The sequence below is a fragment of the Scleropages formosus genome, chromosome 24 (assembly GCF_900964775.1).
Source record: "Scleropages formosus chromosome 24, fSclFor1.1, whole genome shotgun sequence".
Classification (NCBI taxonomy): Eukaryota; Metazoa; Chordata; class Actinopteri; order Osteoglossiformes; family Osteoglossidae; genus Scleropages; species Scleropages formosus.
The window spans coordinates 11854405-11881865 of NC_041829.1; the positions used below are offsets into that span (position 1 = coordinate 11854405).

Consider the following 27461-nt stretch of genomic DNA (forward strand, 5'->3'; position numbering starts at 1 on the left):
CCTAGGGTGGACACTACAGCAGGAGGTGGGATTCAATCCTGACCACTGACACCTGCTGTCCTGCATGCACTTTATTTTCTCATTTAAAATACACACACACACACACATTTCCAGAACCGCTTGTCCCTTACGGGGTCACGGGGAACCGGAGCCTACCCGGCAACACAGGGCGTAAGGCCAGAGGGGGAAGGGGACACACCCAGGACGGGACGCCAGTCCGCCGCAAGGCACCCCAAGCGGGACTTGAACCCCAGACCCACCGGAGAGCAGGACTGCGGTCCAACCCACTGCGCCACTGCACCCCCCATTTAAAATACAAATAAATTAAAAAAAAAAAAATGTAGGAAAGTGAGGTGTGGGCTAGAATTTTGACAAATGTTCTAGAATCCTGTGTGACAAACGCAGAAGTCTCCAGGCGAGTCGGGGCCAGCGCTGCCCAGGCCAGGCAAATATCCACATTCCTTGCATACTGAAATGTACCTCCTCCACACAGCACAGTGCCACAGGCTCCCGAAATAAGTGGTAGGAACAGAAGTAGAGAAAAAGGAGCTGAGTGCGGAACTGTGAACAGCGGCGATTTCTGTGGAGAAAAAAAAACTGACGTCATTGGTTGTGGGCTGACAAAACGTGGCTACATCTGTCGTGGAACTCGTCACCTTTATATTATTTAAACATGTACTGCTTGGGTTCCGTGACTTTGACGGGAATACAGATAATAAAAGAACACCGTTTCATTCATTTTGTCTGAGTAGGTGAATTTAAAAACTAAGGCGTTGTGTCACGGTGAGGGAAAAGCAGCAGTGTATCGATCCTGGCCTCCAGGAACTGTAAAGCTTTAAAGACCGCTCTGTTTTGTGTAGCTCGTGTTTTTGTTCCCCTGGCATTTGTTCTGTTCTGTACTGTCTGTTCTCTCTTTTTTTAGTGATGCTTTCCGTTTTGTATTTGTTTTGCCACGAAAAAAAAAGAGACGTTTTGCCCGCACCGGCCACCATACCGGTTTCCTTCAAGTGAAGCACGCAATTTCCGGTGTTCCTGTTCAATTTCCGGAAGGACTGCAGTTTCCGTCAGGCCGTCGCACATCCCGCAGCGGGGAGAGCGCGCGCGCTCTGCCATGGCGTACAGCGCAAAAATCGGTCCGTCTATCCTGAACAGCGACCTGGCGTGTCTTGGCGCGGAGTGCGTCAGGATGATGGAGTGTGGCGCCGACTACCTTCACCTGGACGTCATGGACGGGTAAACGCTCGGCTGTACGCTCTGCCTGGCCAGAGACCGAGAATAGGGGACAGAGAGTGAGTCAGACTCAGAGTGTTGCCTCACGTCGGCGCGAGAGCGGATGGTGCCCCAGACTTGCACGTGGCGCAGCCACACGGTAACGCGGTAAAGTGAAACATTACAGCAGCACAGTACTGGCTGGGCGTTTCCACAGGTTCCGGGCATTGATTGGCCAGCCTGGGCAACGACCGTTGTAGGTCATTCCACCAGGGAATGAATAAATAACACTCGTGGCTGCTGCAGAAAGGTGTGATGACTGCGCATGCGCCACTGTGAGCGAGGGTGTTCCGTGTTGAATTCGTCATCCTGTGTCTAAGACCCACGTGTTCACCTCTGTTTTCCTCTCTGTGAGTTTGCAAAGTCTCCTTGTGTCGCTGCTAATGAGATGTTCTCTTTCAGCCACTTTGTTCCAAATATCACATTTGGTCACCCGGTTGTGGAGTGTTTGAGGAAACATCTGGGCCCGGATCCCTTTTTCGGTGAGTCCTGAGCACCAAGCTGTCATTGCGAGCAAGCCTGTGCTCCCCTGTTCCACAGTAAACCCCAACTTGGCCCCCAGCACAGGTGGGTGGTGACATGTCACATGGCTCCATGACTGATTTAGTGGATCTCTGGAGAAGGGGTACTGCTTAGGGTATCTTAAACCACACCAGGCTTTTGAGTTCAAGGGAAAATACAGTTAATTCATAATGTTTCTCTGTAATTTTCCAATGCACTCTCAACTCTGAGGTGATGGTCACTCGTGTGTTGACCTCGGTTTATTGTAGACTCTTCTCCCATTTTGATTGACAGCAGCACAGCTGGTGGAAGAGCTCTGAAGGGAACAGTGTGAGCTTAAATATATTTTCAAAACCGTTTTATAGCAGAAGTTAATTGGGTCACAGCAACAGAAATAATGTGCAACAAAATTTCAAATCCATACAGATACATTATACAACATGAAGTTTCTAGTGTTTGGTCAGACATACATTGTCTAAGAACTTCCAGGAAAGTGATGATTTAAATGATGATAGAGGTGTTTCCAAGAAGGAACTTGAACTTTTGCACACAGCTAAGACTTCGGCACATACAGAAAACCATAGATTGTCACTGAAGGACAAGTCAAGCTCCTGTTTCTGTGTGTCCCAGTGCATCAAGAGTAGGTAGCATTACTTGTTGAAACAGTGTATAGTGTGGTGATGATGCCGCTAGAACTGTTTTTCCTGCTTTAATCCTGATGAACATTGTTTTTAAGGTAACAATGTAGCAATAGTAACTATTTAAAGAAATCAGCATGAGGCCAAAGTGATTTCTGAAATGGTTGAAACTCACCACCATTTCATCTGAAATTAAATATGATGCATTATTAAATATGTCCTCCACCCCATCTCTCATCCATTCCCAGAGCCTAGTTTGTCCAGGTGTCAGTCGGAGGTATTGGTGGGTCAGAGGTATTGGTGTAGGGCAGTATGGAATCGTCATGATAGTCCAGTAGAAATGCACAGATGTCTCCTTACATCTAACCAAGCTAGAAGAGTGTTGCATAACAGATTAAAAAAAATATTTGGTATTGGTAAAATCTTGTTTAATTTTTAAAGAAAAGGTAGCAGTTTTTGGGTAACATGGAAAAGACTCCATGCCAACTTGCACATGATCCAGTTTAACCTTTAAAGTGCTAATCATTGGCTTAATATGACTGCTCTCACATTTTGACTGGAAAAGTTTGGCAGGCTTCATTTGTTGCTACAGGCACATCTTGAAATGAAGATATTTAATTTTATGGAGAAGTTCGCAGATTTAAAAATGAGGAACGTAAACTAAGTGAAATAGTCATCCTAATGATATTCATTCTGCAAAATACAGAAATAGGTTCAGAGGTTCATGGGGGCATACTGTCTTCAACCAAAGCAGTTAGTGTTAAAGTGAGTGATATTGTGTTCTGCTGATGTATGGATGAGCCACCCATTGTAACAAAAGAATCTAGCAGTGCAAGTCACCTTGGTGAATAAGGTGTGTGGGCTGATAACACTACATAGAGTTCATTGGAAGTTGTGTTGGAGAAAAGCGTCTGCTAAATCAGTAAATGTAAATAACTGCCATCCAGCAGGTCATTAAATTCCCAGATATCAAAATCCAGAGTCTGCCAGTTGAAAGGGAGAGCACCATTTTAAAATTAGTGTTCTGCATTGCCAGAGATTTATTCTCTAACCTAAAAATTTGCTGTAATAGGATGTTGCCTTTAGCAAATATGACAGTCCTCTAATACCCTATATCTGATATGTCTTTATTGCTCACGACAGCTTCTGCCGAAGATCCAATCACTATGTCTATAATTACATGTAAAGAGGATAGCTTTGCCAGCAGCCTCTTCCTACAGGGAATATGTCTGACAGTATGCCATTTGTATGAACTTGTACCAAAGGATTACGGTATAAATACGTAGTAGCACAGCGAGTAGCACTGCTCTCTCTCAGTGCCTGGGTGGTGTGAGTGGACATGAGTTTGATCCCCACCTAGTCTTTGTGGAGTTTGCATGTTCTCCCCCTGTGTAGGTTACCTGACCTGAAGGGTGAACTGACTGCACATGCATCTTCATCAAAGGGATGTACTTATTACACATGTAAGGAGCAGTGTAACACATACACCATGGTCACTGAACTGTATAGACATCATTGTAAAACTCTTGGCAATACAGCAGCTTAATAGTTTCCTACATTGTAAAATTCTTGTTACTTTTAAGTTAGTGTAACATTTTCAGTTTTATATACTGGATGGGTTTATAGTAAATTCATTATTTGTCTAGCATTGTATGCTGTTGAATCTGCATGTTGGTCTTTTCACAGAATGAGTAGTTGCATGTTCAGTTAAGAGAACGGTCACACCCCACAGGAGCCGTACTGTTATTTTAAAGGTGTTTGGCCTGCACCTGCGTTAGAAGTACAGGTGTAACTGAATGCTTCAGGTTACAGAGAAATTAATTGTATATATATTTTTTTAAAACCATCGTTCAATGCTCTCTCCCATAGATATGCACATGATGGTCTCCAAGCCGGAGCAGTGGGTTGAGCCCATGGCTGCTGCTGGTGCTAATCAATATACGTTCCATCTGGAGGCTACCAACAACCCAGGAAACCTCATCAAAGAGATCCGGCAGAACTGCATGAAGGTCAGCGCCAGGAAACCAGAGCAGGATCTATGAAAGCAAAGTGTCTGCTATGGAGATGTGGTGTGTGGACGTGACTCTCGTGGTTAGTGTGTTGCTTTGGTCTGCATGTGCGCTGTGATGAACTGTGATCCCCAAACCTGGACAGACAGCAGTGGAGTTTGAAACATATGAATGTGGGATAGTCAGACTTGCACTACAGTTGTTTTTAGTCATTCTTAAGAGTAGTAACATTAACAGTGTCTTAAAGTGGTAATTGAACACATACCACACAGTTTAAAGAAACTTTGTCTAGGTGTTTTCTCAGCATTGCTTGTTTTGAAGGTGGGCTTGGCCATTAAGCCGTGGACCTCGGTTGAGGAGCTGGCTCCATGGGCAGGACAGATTGACATGGCCTTGGTGATGACGGTTGAGCCAGGCTTTGGGGGGCAAAAGTTCATGGAGGACATGATGCCCAAGGTAGGAAGATTACAGGGAATTCCGCTGCTTGTTTAATTCCTTGTCATTCATTAGTTTTACAGTGAAGAATTCAGTACCTGTATTGAGAAGTTTTGCCTGAAAAGTAACTAAAAATGTCAAATTCCATATAAAGAGCATCTTAAGAAGGTGCATAATCTGATTTTTGTATGTGTGTATGTTCAAGCACTAGGGGTAAGGAAGGCGGCAATACAGAGAACATAGCACCTTGACACGTACACAGAAGCTTCGGTTAGTGGCTTCTTGATCTTGGTTTTACTGAGACTTTGTTTTCATCGTTTTCTTTCAGGTGAGCTGGTTACGAAGCCAGTTTCCTTCCCTAGATATTGAAGTTGATGGAGGTGTGGGACCAGACACCATCCACAAGTGTGCTGACGTGAGTAGCAGTGCATTCATTATTGCTGATTAGACATTTACTGAAGGCACATGAACTACGGTTACTCAAATCTTATATTACAGGAGTACTATTAGTCATTGAAACCTAATAATGTCTCACGTTACTGTAATGCATCATCACCTGTTGGGTCATAAATTGTACTTTTGCCGAGATGTATGTCGCTTTGGACAAAAGCGTCTGCTAAATGAATAAATGTAAATGTAAGTGCTATATATCGATGACTGCTTTTAATATGAGTACTATTGCATTCCTTAGTTTTCTGAGTGTTGTAGTCATGTTAATATACTGTATAGTAGTGGAAAATTTATGTACATATACTGTGTATACATACACACAGTATAATGTATAAAATGAAAGCAGTGTGTTTAGCAAAAGGGACCACCACATTGTTTGCCACCATGTTTGGAAGATGACAAATATCAGCTGTTGATTTATCGATTAATGATGTATTGGTAACTTCATTTTTTTTTTTTTCAACCCCATTCTTAAAAGATGCTTTTTTTTTTTTTTTTTTTTTTTTTTAATAGACATTGTCAAAAATATATCCCATAACATCCTATGGTAGTTCTTTTAGTCTTCATTGCATTTGTGTCCAGTCTTGTGAGTGTGTTTGACCAGCTTTCTTCACTAACCCCCACAGGCTGGAGCAAATATGATTGTCTCAGGTAGCGCCATCATGAAGAGCGAAGACCCACGCTCAGTCATAGCGTTGCTGCGCAGTGTTTGTGCAGAGGCCATTCAGAAGAGGTCGCTGGATCGATGATCCTGGACCACAGAGACAGGAGCTGTTGCTCCACGTCGTAGTGACCTCTGACTTCTTTGGTCCATCACTGGGTCAGCTGGTCTGCCCTCATGCTTTTCTAGGCGGTCCAAGGCAGGCCAGTCTGTCCGGAAATGTTTCACTTCATACATGGTAAATGGTTTGAAGTATGCTCTCCCCTGTTGGTTGATATAGTGGGTGTTCCAAACATTCCTAAAGCCTGTTTGGTAATGCATAGGGATGTTTTTTTTTTTTTTCCCCCTCTTCCCTCCTCCCTCCTTTCTCCTTCCTCTCCCCTTCAATGTACTAACACAGAAGTAATAAAGAAAAAGCTTCCTTTCATATTTTACCAGTTCCTCAGAAGTTTACACAGGTATCCTTTTGATTTACAGAAGTAGCATGCTTGAGAAAATAAGCATATCACATTTTTTGATGCCAAAAGCCTATGTCCCATTATTTTAAATGGGGGGCAGGGGGGACAATGTGTCCTTTCAATATGCCTACTGAAAACCCCACACCACTTTCCTGAGGTATTATCAACATGCTGTAAAACATCTGTGCACTTACTACAGCAGGGTTTTTTCCAACTTCATTACAAAAGGAAGTATTTAAAACATTCCAGGTATCTCTTTGAAAACATTAAATGCCACAAACACTCCAAAAATAATTGCACTCAGTCTGAAACTGCTTGTGCCGAATAGGGTCCCGGCAAACTGGAGCCTAACCTGGCAACCCAGGGCACAATGCTGGAGCAGGGTGGGACACAGCCAGGACGAGATGCCAATCTGCTACAAGGCCCCCCCAAGCGGGGCTCGAACCCCAGACCCACCCGAGGGCAGGACCTGGCCAAACCTGCTGTGCCCCCCGTACAGCCTGCTTCACACTAAGGAAATCACATAAAAATAGCACTGGAGGTGGTTTTTTTTTTTTTTTTTTTTTTCCCCCTGCTGCTGGCTTTATTCATATCATAGAACTGTAAAAATGATCATATAAAATTTAGTGTGGGGAAAAAAGCTGCAAGAATAGAGAGAAGTGGCAAGGGGCATATGCTTATTTTACAGCACTGTGTGGTTATAATCAAATCAAATTTATAAAAAGATCACATTAAAAGAACAATGTCCAAAACTGCATTATTCTAAAAATGAAAAAAATTAAAAAGTAGTTACAGCAAAAGCCACTAGAAGCTGTATGTCCGGTGCAGGGTTGTGGTGGTCCTCAAGTATCGTGTAAAGTGGGTACACACTGAGCCAGATGTCACTCCGTTCACCCCCACACACTCTGGATTGTGGGAGGCAACAGGGCACTGAAAGAGAACTGTGATCTGTACACACGCTGAGCAAGGAGCAGCTAGGATCAGTTCTACTCTATGTAGCACCGTGCCACCCATGAAGGGCAGAAAGAAACAAACTGAGTACTGCAACAAAGGATGAAAGTAAAACAGGAAAAGGTGACAGGTAAAAACAGCATATGGGCAGCAACATTATCTCTGTAATGAGGCGTGTTTGATTTGGTCTTTAAGGAGTGTTGACAGCTATTCACACCCGTTGTGCAAACGCCAACGACGTCATCCGGTGAAAGCGAGCAAGGTTCAGGGCAGAAGTACGTAAAAGAGCCTGATCTCGTTGGACTAATCCTAACAATTGCACCTCTGCCAAAGAAAATGTTAAAAATATCATATCTTAGAGAGGAGGAGGTGCAGTGATGTGGTGGCACAGTGGGTTTGGCAAAGTCCTGCTCTCTGGTGGGTCTGGGGTTTGAGTCCTGCTTGGGGTGCCTTGTGATGGAGTGGTGTTCTGTCCTGGGTGTGTCCCTTCCAGCCTTACACACTGTGCTGCCAGGTTAGGCTCTGGTTCATCGTGATTAAAAAGTTCTCCATTGGCAGTCTGCAAATGACAGCAAGACCTCAACTACTGCACTCACTTCAACATAATATGAATCATACCATCTGCCAGTTACTTTATCCTAAGTGTACAGGTGCAAGAAGAGGACTTGAAATAGGAAAGAGATGCGCAAACAGCGTGGAGTTGTAATCTGAAACACCTGATAGAGGTTTTTGTAGGCACAGGAGCTTTCAGTGCTCCTGGATGCTTTGTCTGCTGAACTGTGTGGTGTGTGTAGTCCCTGATGCAGTGCAGCTGCTAAGTCTTTGACATCTCTTGCACGGTGTTCGAGGATCTAGTTGCTGCATGAAATGGACATAATAAATCTCTAAAAACTGTTGTCCGTGGTGGGCTGTTTGTTGCCGGGCAACTGGATGTCGAGTGCCGCGCACTGAGTCACACCCGTAAGGCACACAGATGGTGTGTCCACAAGGTGAGGCCTTTTCAGCTGAGTGAGAACACAGCGGTCTCCACTCAGCCCAGAATTGCTTCGTGCACCCGGCAGCACCGGCGTCTCCGGAGTTGCTGATGAAGAGGACGGTACTATGGTAAGCGCTGGGGTTGGAGGGCAAATTAGTGGTGTAGTGGCGCTCTGGGTTCAGCTGGTGTCCACTGTGCGGTGGGTCTGGGGTTCGAGTCCCGCTTCGGGTGCCTTGCAACAGACTGGCATCCCATCCTGGGTGTGTCCCATCCTTGGTGTGTCCCCTCCAGCCCTGCGCCCTCCGTTGCCGGGTTAGGCTCCGGTTCACCGTGGCTCTGCTCGGGACCAGCAGTTGTTGACGATGGATGAAATTTACACACACTGCAACCACTGAAATGAGCCACTTGTCCTGTAAACACTGGTGGCTTTGCGGATGCAGCGGTTTTTGTACGAGGTGTCGATGGTGGGTAGAGGGACTCCGATGACCTTTTCAGCCGTTCTTTCAACTCGCTGTAGGGTCTTGCGGTCAAAGACTGTGCAGTTTCTGTACCACACAGTGAGACAGCTGGTCAGGATGCTCTCTATTGCTCCTCTGTAGAAGGTGGTGAGGATGGCAGGGGGAGTTTGGCTCTCTTCAGCCTCCGTAGGAAATGGAGACGCTTCTGGGCCTTCTTGGTTAGGCAGGTGGTGTTGAAAGTCCAGGAGAGGTCCTCCGCCATGTGCACACCAAGAAACTTGGAGCTTTTGACTCTCTCCACAGTTGTTTCGTTGATGTGCAGAGGTGACTGGTCTACTTGGGTCCTCCTGAAGTCAACAGTTATCTCTTTAGTCTTATCAACATTAAGAGATAGATTTTTGTCTCTACACCAATCTGTGAGCTGGTTCAACTCCTCTCTGTACGCTGACTCATCATTGCTGCTGTCGAGGCCCAGAACTTTAGTGTCGTCAGCAAACTTAATGATATGATTTGAAATGTACTTTGCAGCATAGTTATGAGTCAGTAGGATAAACAGCGGTGGACTGAGCACAGAGCCCTGGAGAGCACCGGTGTTCAGTGTGGTGGTGCTGGAGGCGGAGTTGCCGAGCTTGACGGACTGGGGTCTCCCAGTCAAAAAGCCCAGGATCCGGTTGCAGAGGGAGGTGGTCCGACCCAGCAGGCTCAGGTCGGTTATCAATTTCTGAGGGATGATTGTGTTGAATGCTGAACTGAAGTCAACGTTGGGAGGGGTGCTGGCAGCACGGGGGGGGGGGGGGAGAGAGGACAGACGGCCAGTTTGTAGTTTGCGGGACGCTCTCCTCGGCTTCTCCGATCACGAACGCTTGCTTTAATTGTAACGACACGCACTCGTGTCCTGTCAAACGGATTCCCGCGTAACAAGTCCGACAAAGCGGCACGGGAGCCGTATGGCGGTTCCGACGGACTCCTGCCCCGATACCGTGGTATTTATCATTTCGCTCACGCGAGTACAGTAGTACAAATGCACAGCGCAGTACTTGTGCTCTTCTGAAGCGCACGGGGTTGGGTACCGTGTAATTGTTATGTCACGGAATCTATGAACGCGTAACGCCGTTCGGCAAATAAAAGTAAGAAAAGATTTATTCGGCAGATCATCGGACAGCAGTTCAGCGCTCAAACCAGCGCTGGGGAGGCGGGGCCCTCTGAACCCAACTGCACTCCTCAAATACAGTTACCGTGGGCGTCAGCTACTAATGATTTCCCATTGGTCCCATCATATGTTTGCATAACATGAATTTGGTTATTCGTGAGGGTTTCTGAGGACAGAAGGAAGACGAAACAGCAAAAGATGAGCATGTTGTACGGGGCAGGGGCGCAGGGCCACGGATGAGATGGAGCCAGAGCGTTGGGGGTGGGGGGTGGGGGGGCCTCAGAGTCCCCTCGCAATTACAGTCATTAATGTAATTAAAGCGAAGAAAGGCTTGAGAAAGGAGGGGATGCTTGACGCATGGACCCCCAGTGTTCATGCATGCCTGATGTGCCCCCCCACAAATGACTGATAATAACTGACTGTTTCACATGTGGACTTGTTCGATATGCAGTGGGGTCATGCCCCCCCCCCCCCCGGCACTTCCCAGTCACACGTCGTCGTATTTGTTTATGTGGAGTGCGTCCAACGGCATGACTGCGGTACACGTGCACTCAGCTGACTTTGGTGGACGTATCGCATTATATACATAACAACGTGTTTCATTTGGCTGAAGATGAATCTCGTTCAGGGGGGTGTGGTGGTGCAACGGGCTTGGCCTGTGCCTGCTCTCCGGTGGGTCTGGGGTTCGAGTCCCGCTTGGGGCGCCTTGCGACAGACTGGCGTCCCGTCCTGGGTGTGTCCCCTCCCCCTCCGGCCTTACGCCCTGTGTTGCCGGGTTAGGCTCCGTGACCCCGTATGGGACGAGCGGTTCAGAAAATGTGTGTGTGTGTGTGTGTGTGTGTGTGTTATGTTGGCGGTGTCCCGCATCGGATACCTTATGGGCTTCGCCGAGTGCTCTTTAAGAACGGATTGCACCGTAAATGTGTACCAGCACACCACCGTTGTCCCAGATGTGATGAAACGTTCATATTGGTGTGATTTTTTTTCATTGCTTTAAACGACTTTATTTCAGCGTTTAGTGACTTTTATGTGCAATGTTCTGAGTCCATTACTGACAAAATTTTCCCCCATAGCAAATAAATCATGGCAAATTTGAACCCGGTGTAATGGTCCCCCACCTATTGGTGTGATTCCACAGAAAAATTAAGCCCATGGAGCAGAGAAATTGTAACTTCATGCTTCAACAGTCATATCTATTTATCTTTTTCATCTTGCTTACCAATATTATTTTAAAGTTTGTCTGCCCTGTATGTTTTCTCTCCTTTAATGGCCACTGTGAGTACTATACTGCAGTAACCACGCAAAAATTGTCTTTATTATACTGTACCATGGTAAATATACACCATTCCCATTTAGCAGTTTGTAGAAATTATGAATTTGTCTGAATTATATTGACACACCGGAAGGAAATTATTCCGGCTCAGCTTTTCTCTGGAGGAAGACCTTTTTTGGTTTGCGTTTTTCAGCGCTCTGTGTTACTGTGGTGAGGGGTGCAGCGGCGCAGCGGGTTTGACCGGGTCCTGCTCTTCGGTGGGTCTGGGGTTCGAGTCCCGCTTGGGGTGCCTTGCGACAGAGGGGTGTCCGATCCCGAGCGCGTCCCCCTCCAGCCTCGCGCCCTATGTTGCCGGGTTAGGCTCCGGTTCACCGTGACCCTGCTTGGGACAAGCGGTTTCGGACAGTGTGCGTGTGTGCGTTTCTCCTGTCCGTTGTTAGGAAGCTGTGGCATCACACTTTCCAAAGAGGAGTAAAGCACCAAGGAGTCAGGAGTCACCCATAATGTGGAGAAAGCTGCCTGTCGGGAGCCAAGGGTCGACGGAAGACAACCAAGACAACGTCCACTTCAGCAGAGTCTCTTACATAAAAGAAGAGACAGAATATGTGAGGAAGGTAAGGAGCCTATAGGTAAAGGTGCAGGACAGGGCTGCCCAGTACTTCTACTGCATGATGAGTGTGTTGCTTTTAGCTCCAAACCATCTAAAATATTTAGCACGCTGTCTCCACTGGTTCCGTTATAATTCGGTGCCAAATTCATCGTTTAATTGCTTTCAACAACATATACGGTGGGAATAAATCCGGTGAACGTTTTGATTGATCGTTCAGATTTGTTCAGAGCTGGAGAAGATGAAGAAAAGGACGCGTGGGAGCGAAGAAGCGCCGGCAGAAACGAAGGTCAAATACTTCGCCTTGAAAACACTCAGACGTATTTCACAGCATTTCTTAGTCCGAAAGTGTACGTGTTAGTAGATGGGGGTTTCGAGCGGGAACAGGCTGAACCGTCTGCTTTTTAAATTATTCAGATTTAGGGCACTTTTTGTCTGCAGTAGAACCTATACAGGTAAAAGTTGAGTCATCGATAGCCACCTGAACAACGGAGGGTTAAATGGAGCGGAATCTTGGAACACGAGACATTTCGAAGCGCCGATTTCGGCCTGTATTAATATGTCACCAGTCAAGCTCTTTAACCGCTAAACGTGGCACAATGTGTTGCAGAAGGGTGTAGGGAATGTCACCGCATTCTGTTTTATTCGTGACACGATCTGTTTAACTCCTTGGGATTTGAAAGCGCGGGACTCAAACGTGTGCCGTGTCTCCGGGCCGTGTTCAGGGCCGGGGTCCGTCCGTCGGCACGCGGCAGCTCCGCGGCCGCACTTCCCCGCATCCTCGGCATCGGCGGGTCCTGGAGGAGCTGAACGCGAAAGAGAGCCAGCTCTCCGGCATCCTCGCGGAGAACCGGGAACTTCGGCTAAAGGTCAGGTCGTGCGCGACGAGCCTCGCTTTAGAGAAGAGACTCCCTTCCTGGGGTTTAGCGTAAGTCCTTAACCGGTGCGGTGCCAGTGGATTCCTTCTACAGGAGAGCCTGTGCTCTCTTCCACAGGTATGGTTCAGAGGACTTGTACTCCGTAGCATCGATGCTGAACATTTGTAGCCGCCCCCAGATTTTTACTCAGAAAGTTATCCCTCGAGATGCGTTCCTTCGAGCTGCAAGAGCTTGAATTTACTAGGAGTTTTATGTAGTATTCCTGCTTATGAGGCATTTCTTCAGGACTGAGCACATCTCCCGACGGCACAAGGTATTTATACGTGTATTTGTTCAGCAGACACTTTTCTCCAAAGCGACTTCCAATGAACTCTATGTAGTGTTATCAGCCCACACACCTTATTCACCATGGTAACTTACACTGCTAGATACACTACTTACGCTGGGTCACTCATCCATACATCATTGGAACACACACACGCTCTCTCTGTCACTCACACACGATGGGGGAACCTGAACAGCGTGTCTTTGGAGTGTGGGAGGAAACCAGAGCACCTGCAGGAAACGCACAAGGACGCAGCGAGAACATGCGAACTCCACACAAACTGATCAGGGATCAAACCCCGTCCTCCTGCACCACTGAGGTGCTGCGCAACAGCAGCGCTACTCCTTGTGCCACCTGTACGTACGTTTACAGTTAACAGTTTATTCATTTAGGAAACGTTCTTCTCCAACAAGAATTACGATGATCGCTAACTAGCACTTAACCGACACCTTCATCAAAGGCGACTCGCAGTGTTAGAAACACTGCAGTAAAATAGACCGATACACTGATTGCTGCAGTTTCTGTCCATTTCAACGGGTTTCCGTGTTCGTGAGTAAATGCCAACTCTGCTGGTCATGGCGAAAAGGAACGAAGAGCAAATGCATCGCTGCACGAAGTGGAAAGAAACGAATTAAGTTTACTTAAGAATCACAGGTCTGCAGCTATGACTCTCTTTCTCCTAACGTTATGCACAAACCGTATTTTCTCCGAGATGGACGTCGCTTCGGAGAAAAGCATCTGCTACGTGGATAAATGTAGATGGCCTGATTTCGTAATAAGCAAAGGTTATTTGTCCTGTTAAGTGTACACTGAGTATATGCTGTAGTTTTTGCTCGGTCTTTGCTTTACTTTGTAGGTTCGCGGGTTTGGTGCGGTTGCTTGTCTTTCTTGTTTCAGAAAACTGCTGTCTCTGGCTGTCTTTCTCCACACAGCTGCTCGTTTGTTTCCTGTCACTCATTGTCACTTTTCACGGACGGCTGCAATACAGCGAAGCGCTTCGCAGCAGGAGGATCCTAGTACGTGTGCCGGAAGAGTCTCCGCTGATTTTTTCGGTCTCTGTTTTACCTCGCCTGTCCCCTTGCCCCTCTGCTCTTCCGCTCAGCTGGAGGCCTTACGGGAGGCTGGGGCCGAGACCCTCCGAAACGCATCCGCCAGGCTGTTCCAGCGCTACCGGAAGCAGATGCAGGAGGAGAAGGAGGCCTATGGTGAGCTGAAGAGGACCTTACAGGTAACAAACACAGACCTTCTCCAGATCCGAGGACCTGACCGCTATAAGTGTGTCACAATTGCACGACTTACGATCTTACCAAAGTCCAGTAAAAACTTAGGTAAGGTGTCAAAGAAAGCCACGCACTGGGATGTTAGTGCATCACGCTGAACCCATCGCTTACAGGAGTCACTTTAGCCAAAATGTCCCACACATTTAGCTGATTCTTTTCTTCAAAGTGAATTACAACCTATTTATTTACCCATTTATACAACCAGGTAATTTTACTTTACTTGTGAGTGACAGAGAGAGTGCGTGCTCCAGCGATGTACGGACGAGCGACCCGTTGCAAGTAGTGTATCTAGCAGTGTAAGTCTTTGGGTGCTCTGGTTTCCTCCCACACTCCAAAGACATGCTGTTCAGGTTCCCCCGTAGTGTGTGAGTGACGGCGAGAGTGTGTTCCACTGATGTATGGATGAGTAAGTAGTGGATCGAGCAGCGTTAAGTCACCTTGGTGAATAAGGGCTGATAACATTGCATAGAGTTCATCGGAAGTCGCTTTCAAGAAAAGCGTCTGCTAAATAAATAAATGTAAATGTACTGGAGCAATTTAGGGTAAGTACATTGCTCAAGGGTACTACAGCTGGAGGTGGGGATCAGACCTTTGGTCTTTAGGTCCAAAGGAAGCAGTGCTAACCACTATACTACGCCCCATCCCCATGTATAGCTGTAGCAGTGTGGTACTAGGATATGACTGTGGTCTTTGCAAGTTTTAGTGAAGCTGTATGTCAAGTAAAAAACTGCAAAAACCTCCTATGGCATTGACCTTGTGAAATATTTTAGGCATCAGCACCTTTTCAGGTGCTGTACTAGTTTATAAGTATCTGTTGCCTTGTAGAAACGTCTTGGTTATGGATACATCTTGAATTTTATTATGCGATTAATTTCTGTCAAGATTCATGCGAAAGATGTATTCATGCATTGATTTTTTTTTCACTTGGGCACTAAAATCAAAATCAGTCATTGCTGTTGGGTCGGTACTCAGTGAGTTATTACAGCTGAAGTTCAATCCTGAATATTTTTTTTTTTTTTTTTTATCTCCCGAATTTAAGACACGTATCACGGAGCAGGAGGATAAATTATCTACGCGCCTGAAACGTTTGAAGAGTCTGGAGCGAAAACTGCAGGATAAACAGCACGAAGTCCGTGAAATGGAGACACGCATTGAGAGGATGCGGGAGGTAATGTTCCGAACGACACAATTAAATTTTTATGGTTTCGGTTTAAATGGGGAAGGAAGTTGAGTTTTTACTGGAGTGAATGGGCGTGTGTTTAAACTCACCACATCAAAACATTAAAGTTGAACTGTATATTAATCTGTTTTAGTCTGTAGTGTTCTCAGCAAAAGGGGGCATGGTGGTGCAGTGGGTTTGGTTGGGTCCTGCTCTCTCGTGGGTCTGGGGTTCGAGTCCCGCTTGGGGTGCCTTGTGATGGACCGGCGTCCCCTCCTGGGTGCGACCCCTTACACCCTGCGTTGCCGGATTAGGCTCCGGCTCGGGACGAGGCGCTTCAGTTAACGTGTGTGTTTTCCGTAAATCATCCTTCACCTCTATAGCTAAATATGTGACTTTGCAATAATTTCCAATGTTCGCTCTGTTTTTTTCTTAAAGGAACGGATCGCCTTGACAGCAAGGAAAAACTTAATTGAGCACAAAACCATGTGTAAGCTGTCAAAGGTGCACAAGCCACGTCTTGAAGCAGAGAGGTGCAGAAAGCCCCTATTCTTGTACACACGCACGCACTTGCACACCCCCTCGATAGGCATGATACAAATATGGAAATGATGCATGTGCTAAGTCCACTCAAATATGCAGTGCATTCAGTCAAAATTATAGAGGTGATATGGATGCAAATATAAAAGTTTGTGCCTGGGGTGTGTGGGATCAGTGACCATTTTGCTCACCCACTTCCTCATTCTGGACTTGTACAGGACCTAAAGGGTAGGCAGGGGTGCGCCAATGATCCCCTCGGTCGTCTCGATCGTCCTTCGTAGCCTATTTCTGTCCGATCCGGTAGCCGAGCCAAAGCAGACTGTCTTTTGCACCGCAATAACTGTCTCAATGACTGCTGAGTAGAACCGGATCAGCAGTTCCTGTGGCAGGTTGAACTTCTTCAGTCGGCGAAGGAAGAACATCCGCTGTTGGGCCGTTGTGCGCCGAATTCAAATTATCACTGATATAGTTCCGGGTTCCTCGGGCACGAATACAATCGAATGTAACTTTAATTATGATTAATATAGTTACCGTGACACTGCCACGGTCATAAGTGCAGTCTGCGTGATTTCGTGGCATATCGCTACCTTCATCATTGCGGTAGTACCTTTCATTTGTATAACTTCAGCTTGAGGAGTCACAAAGTGGAGATCTGCACCTTAGGAGAAAAGATCTGCCATCTGGACGACGTGATCCTCAGTCAGAGCAACAAAATCCGCTGTTACCTGCAGCAGGTGAGGAGCTCAGCTTCTCTCTCGTGACCCCGTGGGCGCTCTGCACGGGCCGACCCGGGCCGAAGCGCGTGCCGCGTTCGTGATGTTGCGCTCTGCTGCTCCGTGTCTTCAGATCAAGGAGCTGAATGTAGATCTCTCGGCCCAGGAGAGCGCAGTGGAGTCTCTCACAGAGAAGCTGCACGCTGCTCAGGCCCAGGTATGACAGCATCTGCCGTTCTCCTTACAATTGGACCGGAGGCGTTGCTTTGACACCAGTCTAAAATACATATACGCCGAATAGCTGCCAATTTAAACAGTTCTCAGACACGTGACTGGGGATTTAACTCTTCTGGACGCTGGTTCCAACGTTTCGCTTCCCCTGTTGGAAGCATCATCGTGGAGCTGCCACATCTCGTAAAAGCTAGATGTGAAATCATTGATATAAGTCTGGCTTCCTCAGGCATGAATACAAATGTGAATCACATCTAGCTTTTACAAGATGTGGAGCAGCTCCCTGATGATGCTTCCAACGGTGGAACCGGCGTCCTGCACGACGTGGTCGAATCCGGAAGAGTTAAATCCCCAGTCAGTTGACGCCAGCCGGGGAAGCCTACGGGTTTTGATAGTTCTCAGACATCTTGTTTCACCGTGGCTTACTTCACACAAAGGAATTTAGAGTGTTTCCCACATTTATACATTTGGGTATTTTTAATAGAGCAGTTTAAGGTGGTTAGTGTACTACATAGGATCACAGCCTCAACAGGGAGTGGGGTTTGAACTAGCAAACTTCCGATTACATGTCCATCTCTTTAACTGCTGTACCAGAACTGTAGGAGCCACCTTTCCCTTAGCTTAATGGTAGAATATACGAACGCATGAATAGAAAAAATCACAAGGCAGACTCGGTGAGAGCGAATCGCTCCATGAGAGTCCGAGCCATTCTCTTGGAGTGAACAGCATTAAGTGAAGCTGTCGGGTGTTAGTAGATCCGCTGAGCTCGCAGCCCGAGTTCGCAACGGGACCAGAGAGAGAACGTAACGGAAAATGAAAAGAGAAGCCGGCGGCCATCGGTCAAAATCTTGTCCCTTCCTGTGTTTGATGCACCTGTGTGGGTTTTCGAACAGAATGAAGAGCTGAAGTACCTGCTGGAATTCTGGAGCAGTCAGACTCCCGAGGAGCCAGCTGGCACCGCCGCGAAGCGGGACTACGGATGTCGGCAAGAAGTGCACTTTTAGCTCCCGGCGTTTTATTATATTCCTCGGGGGTTGCGGTTTAAGCTCTTCGAGATTGAAGGTATACTTAAAAAGCACTCGATTTTCACGAGAACCGGGTCGCGCGGCGGCAGTCGGCCCAGGGAAGACCGTAACTGTGGACTCGGTAATAGAAATGCAGTTAGAACAGCCTCCAACAAATGGACTCCAGAAAGACGTGCTACTGAACGGAAGACGTCCGGCACACAGTCGTGACAAAACTCCTTAGATATACTGTACCTCGCACAGTGCGTTCAACAGAGCGTGGGTGGCCAACGGCAGCAAAGACCACATCGACCCTAACGACTGCAGTATTTAATTAAAATACCCAACAAGCAATGTGTGTTAACCCCTAGAAGAGGAACATCCTGGAGCATGGTAATATACATCACAAAGCAGACAGAGTGCAAACTGCGGTGCAGTATCTAAAGACACCCAAACACACAATGCCATGTTTTGTCCGCCGCTATAACGTTTTACATTTTCTTTGCTCTAGCGAAGTCTCGCCAGTTACCACGGCATGTTAAAAAATGCCATTGTTCTGCTTAAGACAGACAGTGATTCTCAGAATGGCTGTTTCGCAAATAATCATATAATATCCAGTGAGCTGTTGAGCAATTTATATACTCTTGATGTAAAAATAGTTAAAAGAGGCTTCGAACCTATGACCGAACAACCCAAGGGTTGTGCGATAGCAGCGCTACCTGCTGCAGCGCTATGCTGCCTCCAAAAATAATCATGTTCATCTTGTGATGTTTCTGGCACTTTCTTTCATTGCAGTAACAGTACCGTGCTAAAAGCATGTATGTTCAGCACACACTTTTCCCTGAGCCAACTTAGAATTATTTATCCATTTTTACAGCGGGGTAGTTTTACTGGAGTAATTTAGGGTAAGCAGCCTTACTCAGGGGTACAACTGGGAGATGAGATTTGAACATGTGACCTTCGGGTCCAAAAGCAACAGCTGTAACCCCTGCACTACGAGCTCCCTTTGTTCACATACAGTCCACTCACTATATACTCATTAAATTAAGGATACTATTTCAGACTGTTTTAGGAGTAAGAAGTGAACGCAGTCCACTTTTCCAATTAACTAAATTCACACCCAAAACCACAAGCTGTGAGGCACCAATGCTGCACCACAGTGCCATCCCCTAGTATACAGTGTTAAATGTAATTATTATAGTCATTCATACATTTGAGAAATAACCAGAAAAATATAAGAATGCATTTAAGCACAAGATTATCTAAACACACCATTTAAATTGACAGAGCCTTCATTTTTCAACCATTTGAAACTCATTGTTTAGGTAACCAGACAGCTGGTAGCTTAGTAGTTAGAGCTGCTGCCTTTGGACTCAAAGGTTACTGGGTAAAATTTCATCTCTGGTTGTAATACCCTTGAGCAAGGTGCTTACCTTAAATTACTCAGATGTATAAAGGGGTAAATAATCCTGAATTGCTTTGGTGAGAAGCATCATATATGATAAATGTGATGATCAATGTAGATAACTTGATGCAAGGCATAAGCAACTTCACTTTTTTGTTTCCCTGTATCATGTACTTTATTTTTAAATCATCTCCAGTAAAATACAGTTACTATATTGTCTCTGTCTATTAGCAATTAGTAATTCTCTTAATGGGAGATGTTGTGTCCTGTTATATATACAGTCGTATCCGCTGTTGACACTGATTTATTGGATGTGTGTGGTGTGGAGGCCAATAAAAACTTGAGTCCACAGTGAGAATTTACAGTGCCTTACATGCATATTCAGACATTTGACCAATTATATAATTTTACTGAATCGTAAATGGTACACTGCAGTTTTGTTCACTGTGACATTTTACTTCAAATCACCGAAACTCAATAATATTAGAGACATTGCTTTGTTAGAACATATTTTAATGAAAGATAAAAATTAAAATAAGCTGTTTGCATAAGCATTCAAAGCCCACACATTGGAACGTTGCCGTTTTATTTCCAGCAAAACTGCTTGTATTTGAGAAAATATGTCCGTGCTGTTATTCTCTATGAATAATGTTCCTCAATTCATATTTGAGGTTAGATATTAGGACACTTCCAATACTTTGAAACACTACTGGTTACAACTGATTTTTGCCCATTTCCTTTGGCAATTTCATTCCTCCTTTTGGTCAGGACGTGCAGATGAAGTTTCATCAAAGGAAAGGAAAAAACAATGAGAGTTGTATGCATGTGTCACCGTCACCTCCAGACCGCGTCCCTACGTTGCCTGGCAACCGCGCGCTTGACGACCACGTGTGTGACTAATCCAGGAAACGCGCTATAAAAGCAGCTGGTCAGAGGCACTTGGCCGCTGAACCTCAAGGTGAGGAGGAGCGCCCTAACTTCTAACGCAAATCACGACTCTTTCGTCAGCAAAAAAAAAAAAAAAAAAAAGCACCTGCAGCCGTGTTCGTCATGACAGAAGGTTCCGCCTCTACGGACGTGGCAGCGGTGCTCGACCTGCCACACTACGCCGTCTCCCCTCGAGGGGCCCCGCTGGGCTCCCGGTCCCTGGGGTTCGTGGTAAGGCAGGTGCTCCTCCAGAGTCCAGGGTACCGGGATCGTGCAATCGACAGAAGCCGCCGGATGCTCCGCGGCCCCCAAGCTGCCAAGTCGTGCTGCGCCGCCGGCGGCTCCCGTCACAACAAGTGGCCCTCCTCCAGCCGGAGGCCCCCCGGCCACCCCGGAGAGGTACGACGGATCACCGGACAAATGCGGGGGCTTCCTGCTGCAGTGTGAGCTCGTGTCAGCCCCCGCAGACCTACCAAGCGGACGAGACGAAGCTCGCCTCGCCTACGTAGTCTGCCTCCTCACGGGTGCCGCACTGCGCTGGGCCGCAGCGGCTTGGAAGTCCCGCACTCCCTCCACCTATGAGGCATTCAAGAAGCGCTTCGAGGCGGTTTTCGATCATCCGCTCCCCGCCACAGCCACAGGCGACCGCCTGCTGAGGCTCCGGCAAGGCAAGCGCTCGGCGGCCGAGTATGCCGTGGAGTTCCGTGTCCTGGCCGAGCGGAACGGCTGGAGCTCCGCCCCCCTCGCGGCGAGCTTCCGGAAGGGGCTCCACCCCCGCATCCGGGAGGCGCTCCTCTATCGGGGAGACGAGTGGCCCTTCGAGCGCCTTGTGGAGGCAGCGATAACGATCGATAATCTGACCCGGCGGGAGTGGACCTCTCGGCCACAGCAGGCTCCTGAACCGGTGCCAGTCGGTCAAGGCCGCCTGAGCCCCGACGAGAGACGGCGCCGTTTCCTGGACCGGTTGTGTCTCTACTGCGGCGCGTCTGGCCACTTCCGCGCGGTCTGCCCGGTTCGCCCGCCGCCGCTGCTCAACGGCAGCCCGGGATCCAAGGGGAGCTGCTGGAAAACTGCGTCCCTGGAACCCTAACGAACCCTCGCGACCTGGCTGGCCCGGTGACGCGTGGCCCTTCCCTCTTCAGGTGGGACCATGAAATTCATCCGGACCGGCCAGTGCCTCGTCTGAGGAGGGGGTACCGTAGTGACACCTGGCGAGCGCGCGCCTGACCACCCTGTGACCAATCAGGAAACGCGCTATAAAAGCACTGCTGGTCACTCGGACGCACTTGGCCACCGAACCTCATGTCATGCTGAGGAGACGCTCCTCGCCCACACGACCACTAACCCCTCCGCTGTGACAGTGAATTTTTCTTTGCTTATAGCAATAAAAGCACCTGCGGTGTTTCGAGTCCGTCAGCCTGGTTTCCCGTGTTGGCCGTGACTACGTGTTTCTTGTGTTTATTATTGATGTGGGGTGGGGGTTTTTTTTTTTTTTTTCCCCCCCTTTCCTTCCCTCTCTCTTCCCCCCCCTCCTCTTAGCATCCTACTGAACCTGGGAGTTGAAGCGTTTTTGTCCAGTATAATATGTAAGTACCCTGGCACAGAAAGTGAGAAGGTTGTAGGGAAATACTGGTTTTGAAGATCCTTAACTATTTTGGGTTGGGAGGGGAGACTAATGCTCTTGTACACAAAATGTCTTGACTTAAAGCCTTAATCTTTTTGACTCCACAGCTTGGCTACAGGTGCTAAGGACTGTCAGTGGGGTTTGGCTCCTAGAAGTATGTATATTGCATTACTGTAAGCAAACTTGGCAGTGGGGGTGGTGTGGAGCAGCCTGCATTCCACACAAACTCACATATTTGGTTAGTCTTTACCTGTCAGTTGGGCTGGGGTACTGACCATCAACCAGTTTTCCAGAGACTTCTGTCTGGTGCCATGAAGTTTTAGTCTACATTTATGGATTTCAACTTTCTTCAAATTCAAGGATTAACACCGAAGAGGCATTGCAGTAGAGCCAGGTGATTTATTTTCCAACGGGTTCATTATTGGTCCTTTATCGCACTCCTTTAGGTTCTTCTGGTCCCTGCTGTCAGACTCTGACCTGAACTCGAACATGAAGCAAATGGTTTTGATGTAACTGAATGCCTAAGTTCTGGTTTATTTTGAGTTTGGAATAAAAAGGAGCAGTGAAATAGATGCATTGTTTTACTGCTTCGCAGTTGTAATCCATGTATCTTTACCGTGAAGTGCTGGGAGAAGGTGTTTAGAACATTACCAACTGAGGCAAGTCCAAATTACTGTTATTTGGAACACTTGCAATCCCACGCTGAAGTACTTTGTGATAAAAGAACAGATTGCAGCACACTAATTCATAGTCTACATTTCTTCATTCAAGTGATGATTTTCAGCAAAGCAATATTATACCACCAACAAAGACTTAATTTACACAGCTGGGCAATTTTACGGGGTAATTTGGCTGCATGTTGGCATAGCAAGTTAGTGCTGCTCTCTTACAGGGCCTCAGTGGTGTGAGAATGCAAGTTTGCTCTCTGCTCAGTCACGTATTCTTGTGAATGCTCTGGTTTCCTCCCACAGTCCAAAAACATGGGGTGCGGTTCACCCATTTTTTTGTATGTGTTTCTCACTGAAGTATGGATGAGTGAGCCACTGTAAGTAGTGTATCCACCACTGTAAGTCACTGTGGGTGTGTAGGCTTCCTTGGAAGAAGTCACTTTGGATACTTGCTCAGCTCCTGCTGTTGTGTGCCGGTGCATCTCTTTGCCCCAGGGGAGCCTGAAGCCGCACTCCCTGCAATGCGTTTTTTTTAAAAATATCATTCGTAGTGGATATGGTTCAAGCAACACTTTCTCATAATTTGAAATTTTCTTCCTTGTGCCTGTAAGCCCTGAATGAATTGCGCTTTATTGCCAAGTATGTTTACACGTAGGAGGACTTCATCTTAGTGACAGGAACTTCCACAGCACAGACAGAATGAGGGTGAAAAGACCCAGATAATGAAAGTAGAGTGGGCACCTGTGGGGGGTGCGGTGGCGCAGTGGGTTGGACCGCAGTCCTGCTCTTCGGTGGGTCTGGGGTTCAAGTCCCGTTTGGGGTGCCTTGCGGCAGACTGGCGTCCTGTCCTGGGTGTGTCCCCTTCCCCCTCCGGCCTTACGCCCTGTGTTGCCGGGTAGGCTCCGGTTCCCCGTGACCCTGTAAGGGACAAGCGGTTCTGAAAATGTGTGTGTGTGTGTGTGTGTGAGTGGGCACCTGTTTATAGCATTTGGAGCAATATGTAGCGAGGTATAACTGCCACGGCATTTCGGTGTCACAAGAGCAAAAACTCAAGCTGTAGAAACGGTGGTAGCAGAGAAAAACATCTTTCCCTGCACAGTCCAAGCATTATGATGTTACTCATTCTTGCATATCTACATGTATATACATACAATAGATAATGCACATATACATAAACGTGTGTCTATTTTGTATATGGTGTACTTTCTATTTTTCATTATGCGTTTTGTCACCAAAACAAATTCCTTGTATGCGTGAACATACTTGGCAATAAAGCTCATTCTGATTCTGCGAGCACCCAGCGCGCCCCCTTTTGGGCACTCGGGGACGCGCACAAGCACGAGCGCCGAAAGAGTCCGAACGCGAAGTTCGTATCACACGTGCCCTTACACTATTAAAGTGACGAAATGGAATCGCGTGTTTGTCCACTACCCTGCGCGCCGTTTTCGCTCCGTTTCCCAAACTTTTCTGCGTGCGGGACCGAGCCGGCCGCGTGCTCTCCGCCGACCAATCGGCGGGAGCGTTGGCGCCCGAGCGGTTTCCATGGAGGCGCGGACTGGCGCGCGCGGAGGGCCGTCTCGAGACGCCCCCTCGGGGACAGGTGGGGATGTCCCTGCCGAAGAGCGGTCCGACAAAGGCGGCGGACGGAGCGCTCCGTGCGGCAGAAGAACCGGGGCTCGAGGCTCGAGGCAGCAGTCGTGTGTGAGGGGGGTGTGTGGTGGCGCGCGGAAGCCTGCTCGATCAATCAATCCCTCCCTGTGGCTGTGCCCTCGCGCCCCCAGCATGATTTCCCGCCCAGGAGGAGCGCCAATCTCGGGAAGGTGGGTGTGCCGGCGACAGCTCTGTCTGTATTGAGAAAAATAGAATATGGATGGAATATATAGACGGAGAGAGCGAGAAAGAGAGTTGCCCGAAGTCCACGCGAAACAATTTATTTATAATGATTTATTGTCACCGGTAAGGCTGTGTGTCTTGTTTGTCGCCCGCCGTGTCTCTGTCTCACTCGTCGTTACCGATGTTCTTTTATTCCGATGCCGGGTGTTGAATCGGGAAAGACATTTGCGTGTAAAATGCTTGTTCTGTTTTTTTTTGGGGGGGGGGATGTGACGCGCTGTGTGGTGTGTATTCGGTTCCGTCCGTGCATCGTTGCGACGAATCGCACGGGCTTGTCCCGGTGTCACGTGCTCCCCTGTCGCTCGGGTTCAGCCTGGCACGTGCACGCACGGTGTCCTGTCGGGGGATTCCCCTGCTGCATTTATGCTACTTTTTGGGACGGGACCGTTCAGTTCGGGACCGGGTGGTGTGTGGGCTGACAGTCGGAACCTACAGTGTCAACGAGCCGCGGTGGCCAAGGGAGCGCAGCAGCGGGTACTCAGTCTCTTCGTCGGTCAGTCCATCAGTCAGTCAGTCAGTCAGTCTATCACTGAGTCAGTGAGTCGGTCGGTCGGTCAGTCAGTCCATCAGTGAGTCAGTGAGTGAGTCGGTCAGTTGGTTGGTCAGTCAGTCAGTCAGTCAGTTCCTCAGTCAGTCGATCAGTCAGTCAGTCCATCAGTGAGTCGGTCAGTCGGTCGGTCGGTCAGTCAGTGAGTCAGTTCCTCAATTAAGCAGTTAGTCAATCAGTCAGGTGCTAGAGATGTACCAACTCCCCCCATGTGATGATTAGTGACCAGGAAGGCTTTGCTTGTCCCTCTCTGCGCTGGAGGGTAGCACCTGCAGCACTACATCGTATTTTTTTTAAAGTTTATTCCAGTGATTTTAATGATTCCAACTATTGCACCGGAAGGACAAAGGTTCAAATTCCACCTCCTATGGTGGTGCCCTTAAGGTACTTAACCTGATTTGATGGATGGAAGAGAAATTGCCCTGCTGTATAAATGGGTAAATCAGTGTACCTATCCTATTGCGCAACCCTAACACTATAAATAACATAGGAGCAAAAAGCGTCAGATAAATCGATGTAAATCACCCTGCCTCATACCCTGTGCTATGGAGCTGAATGAATCAATGTGAATGTTGGAGGCTGAGTTACCACTTTCTTCTGGAAGTGTACCCTTCAGAATGTCTTCTGCGAAAAAGTGGGCGCAAAAAATCCAAATTCCGTCCTCATGAATGCAAAGAAATGTCTTGTAAATCAAAGCAGGGATATCAAATGAAACTCCTCTTTTTAAAAAAATAGATGAATAAATAATAGAAACTTGTAAATTCACACACTTAAAAGGGTCTATCTTGTGGATGAACGTATTCCTCTTTGACACATTAGGCGTCTGTGAGAACAGATCACTGGACGTTTCGAAACAGCTTGAAAAATGAAAGGATTTGCTTGATCGGACCCCGCGGCGATTCATGAAAAATTGCTGCTGAAGTCACTGCGAAGTTCATGCAGTGTAAATGAATTCACTGGCAAGGGAGGCAAATCCTCTCCAGCAGCCTGAATGTGTCCTCCATAAATAAAATACAGCAGCGAAGTGTTTGGTGAGAGACGACCGCCGGAACATCGCGGGGCCAAACTTTGCGGAGGAGCTTAGCCAACGCCGTGGGCCGCTCTCGGCATTGCGCCGCCGACATCCCCGCTCCACGGGGACGCCTCTTCCTGAGGAACTCGGCTGACGTCGGGCCGTCCCGAACTCCCCCTCCTCGTATACGGCAGCGCCTGTTTGTCTCTGTAACGCGACTGGGCGTCTTGAATATAAACACAGGATGTCCACAGATGGAGGAATTGCCAGGAGTCTTTGTTTTCCTATTTTCCCATTGTAACGGCTCCGTTCCCCCATGGAAACATTTCGGGCCACGGCGTTTAGTTGTTTTGTCACAGCTCTGCACGTTTTTTTTTTTTTGTCCCCCATCCCTGCCATTGTGCCGTGTTTCCTCCTGCAAAACGCTCCCTTATGTGTGATGGGATTATAAATAAGCCCCATTGTGTACCGGGGAACAGCAGCTGCAGCTGGATGGAGGCAGAAGCAATCGCAGCGGGTGGGTGTGTGTGTGTGGGGGTGGGGGTGGCGTGTGAAGATGTGCCTTCCCTGCTCCTTTCCTGTCGGCTTGGAAAGCAGACGGTTAACAAAAGGAGATGCGGGGAATGGGAGTCGCTTGGCGCATCTATAAATGTCAAAGTATAGCGCTGCTAATTACCGCGATGTGGGGGTAATGAAAGGTCACACCCAACCAGACCAGCAAGCTTTGATATTTGCTGTCGTGAATGAGGGAATGTCCCGGTGCTAGCTGCGCTGGGACGTGGCGCGTGGAGTTTTTCACCGTAATCGGGGTACTTAACCTCATTCTGCAACACGGGGGTTGATCAGAGCAGCGATGACTGACGCCGGCGAATGGGTATCAACTTGTAGCAGAAAATCGATGAGTGCTGTACATGTGCAGTACACGGATTGCAGAGCTGCTTCTGTTCTCCGGTGGAAAAAGAGGGTGAGGGGTGGAATCAAACAGGGTACTTCGTAAACCGCCGATACGACCATTTAGTGTCCAGTTTGGGCGAAGCAAACATAACGGTCAACATTAACATGTATTTATTTAGCAGATGCTTTTCCCCAAAGCGACTTCCAACTATGTAGTGTTATGAGCCCACACACCTTGTTCACCGTGGTGACTTACACTGCTAGATACACTACTTACACTGGGTCACTCATCCATACATCAGTGGAACACACACACTATGGGGGAACTGAACAGCATGTTTTTGGAGTGTGCGAGGAAACCAGAGCACCTGAAGACTTACACTGCTAGATATACTACTTACACTGGGTCACTCATCCATACATCCATACAAACAGGGTCATGCTGTCACCTTAAAAGGTTCGGCAAAGACGGGGGGAAGGCTTAGGGTTAGGGGTAATGACAGAATTAACGATAAGCGGGAAATT

The 27461-nt window shown here is 47.7% G+C and overlaps 3 protein-coding genes across 5 annotated transcripts in view; all 3 read left to right on the forward strand.

Annotated features, from left to right (window-relative positions):
• The first annotated feature begins 1022 nt into the window (after window positions 1-1022).
• rpe (ribulose-5-phosphate-3-epimerase) lies at window positions 1023-6764 on the forward strand. Its single transcript, XM_018726420.2, has 6 exons — window positions 1023-1233; window positions 1672-1751; window positions 4278-4417; window positions 4739-4873; window positions 5181-5267; window positions 5929-6764. Exons 1-6 carry the CDS (start codon window positions 1112-1114, stop codon window positions 6049-6051), a joined length of 687 nt encoding a protein of 228 aa, XP_018581936.1. The 5' UTR covers window positions 1023-1111; the 3' UTR covers window positions 6052-6764.
• A 2722-nt stretch (window positions 6765-9486) lies between these two features.
• LOC108918842 (coiled-coil domain-containing protein 68-like) lies at window positions 9487-18842 on the forward strand. Its single transcript, XM_029248609.1, has 10 exons — window positions 9487-9512; window positions 11670-11843; window positions 12057-12125; window positions 12562-12705; window positions 14142-14267; window positions 15359-15487; window positions 15917-16011; window positions 16647-16752; window positions 16865-16948; window positions 17856-18842. Exons 2-10 carry the CDS (start codon window positions 11733-11735, stop codon window positions 17964-17966), a joined length of 975 nt encoding a protein of 324 aa, XP_029104442.1. The 5' UTR covers window positions 9487-9512; window positions 11670-11732; the 3' UTR covers window positions 17967-18842.
• A 5159-nt stretch (window positions 18843-24001) lies between these two features.
• LOC108918934 (uncharacterized) overlaps window positions 24002-27461 on the forward strand; it is a 31505-nt gene continuing 28045 nt past the window's right edge. For all 3 annotated transcript variants that reach the window (XM_029248920.1, XM_018726577.2, XM_018726578.2), the window contains exon 1: window positions 24002-24410. The gene's annotated coding sequence lies outside the window, so the exon portion shown is untranslated. The remainder of the gene's footprint in view (window positions 24411-27461) is intronic.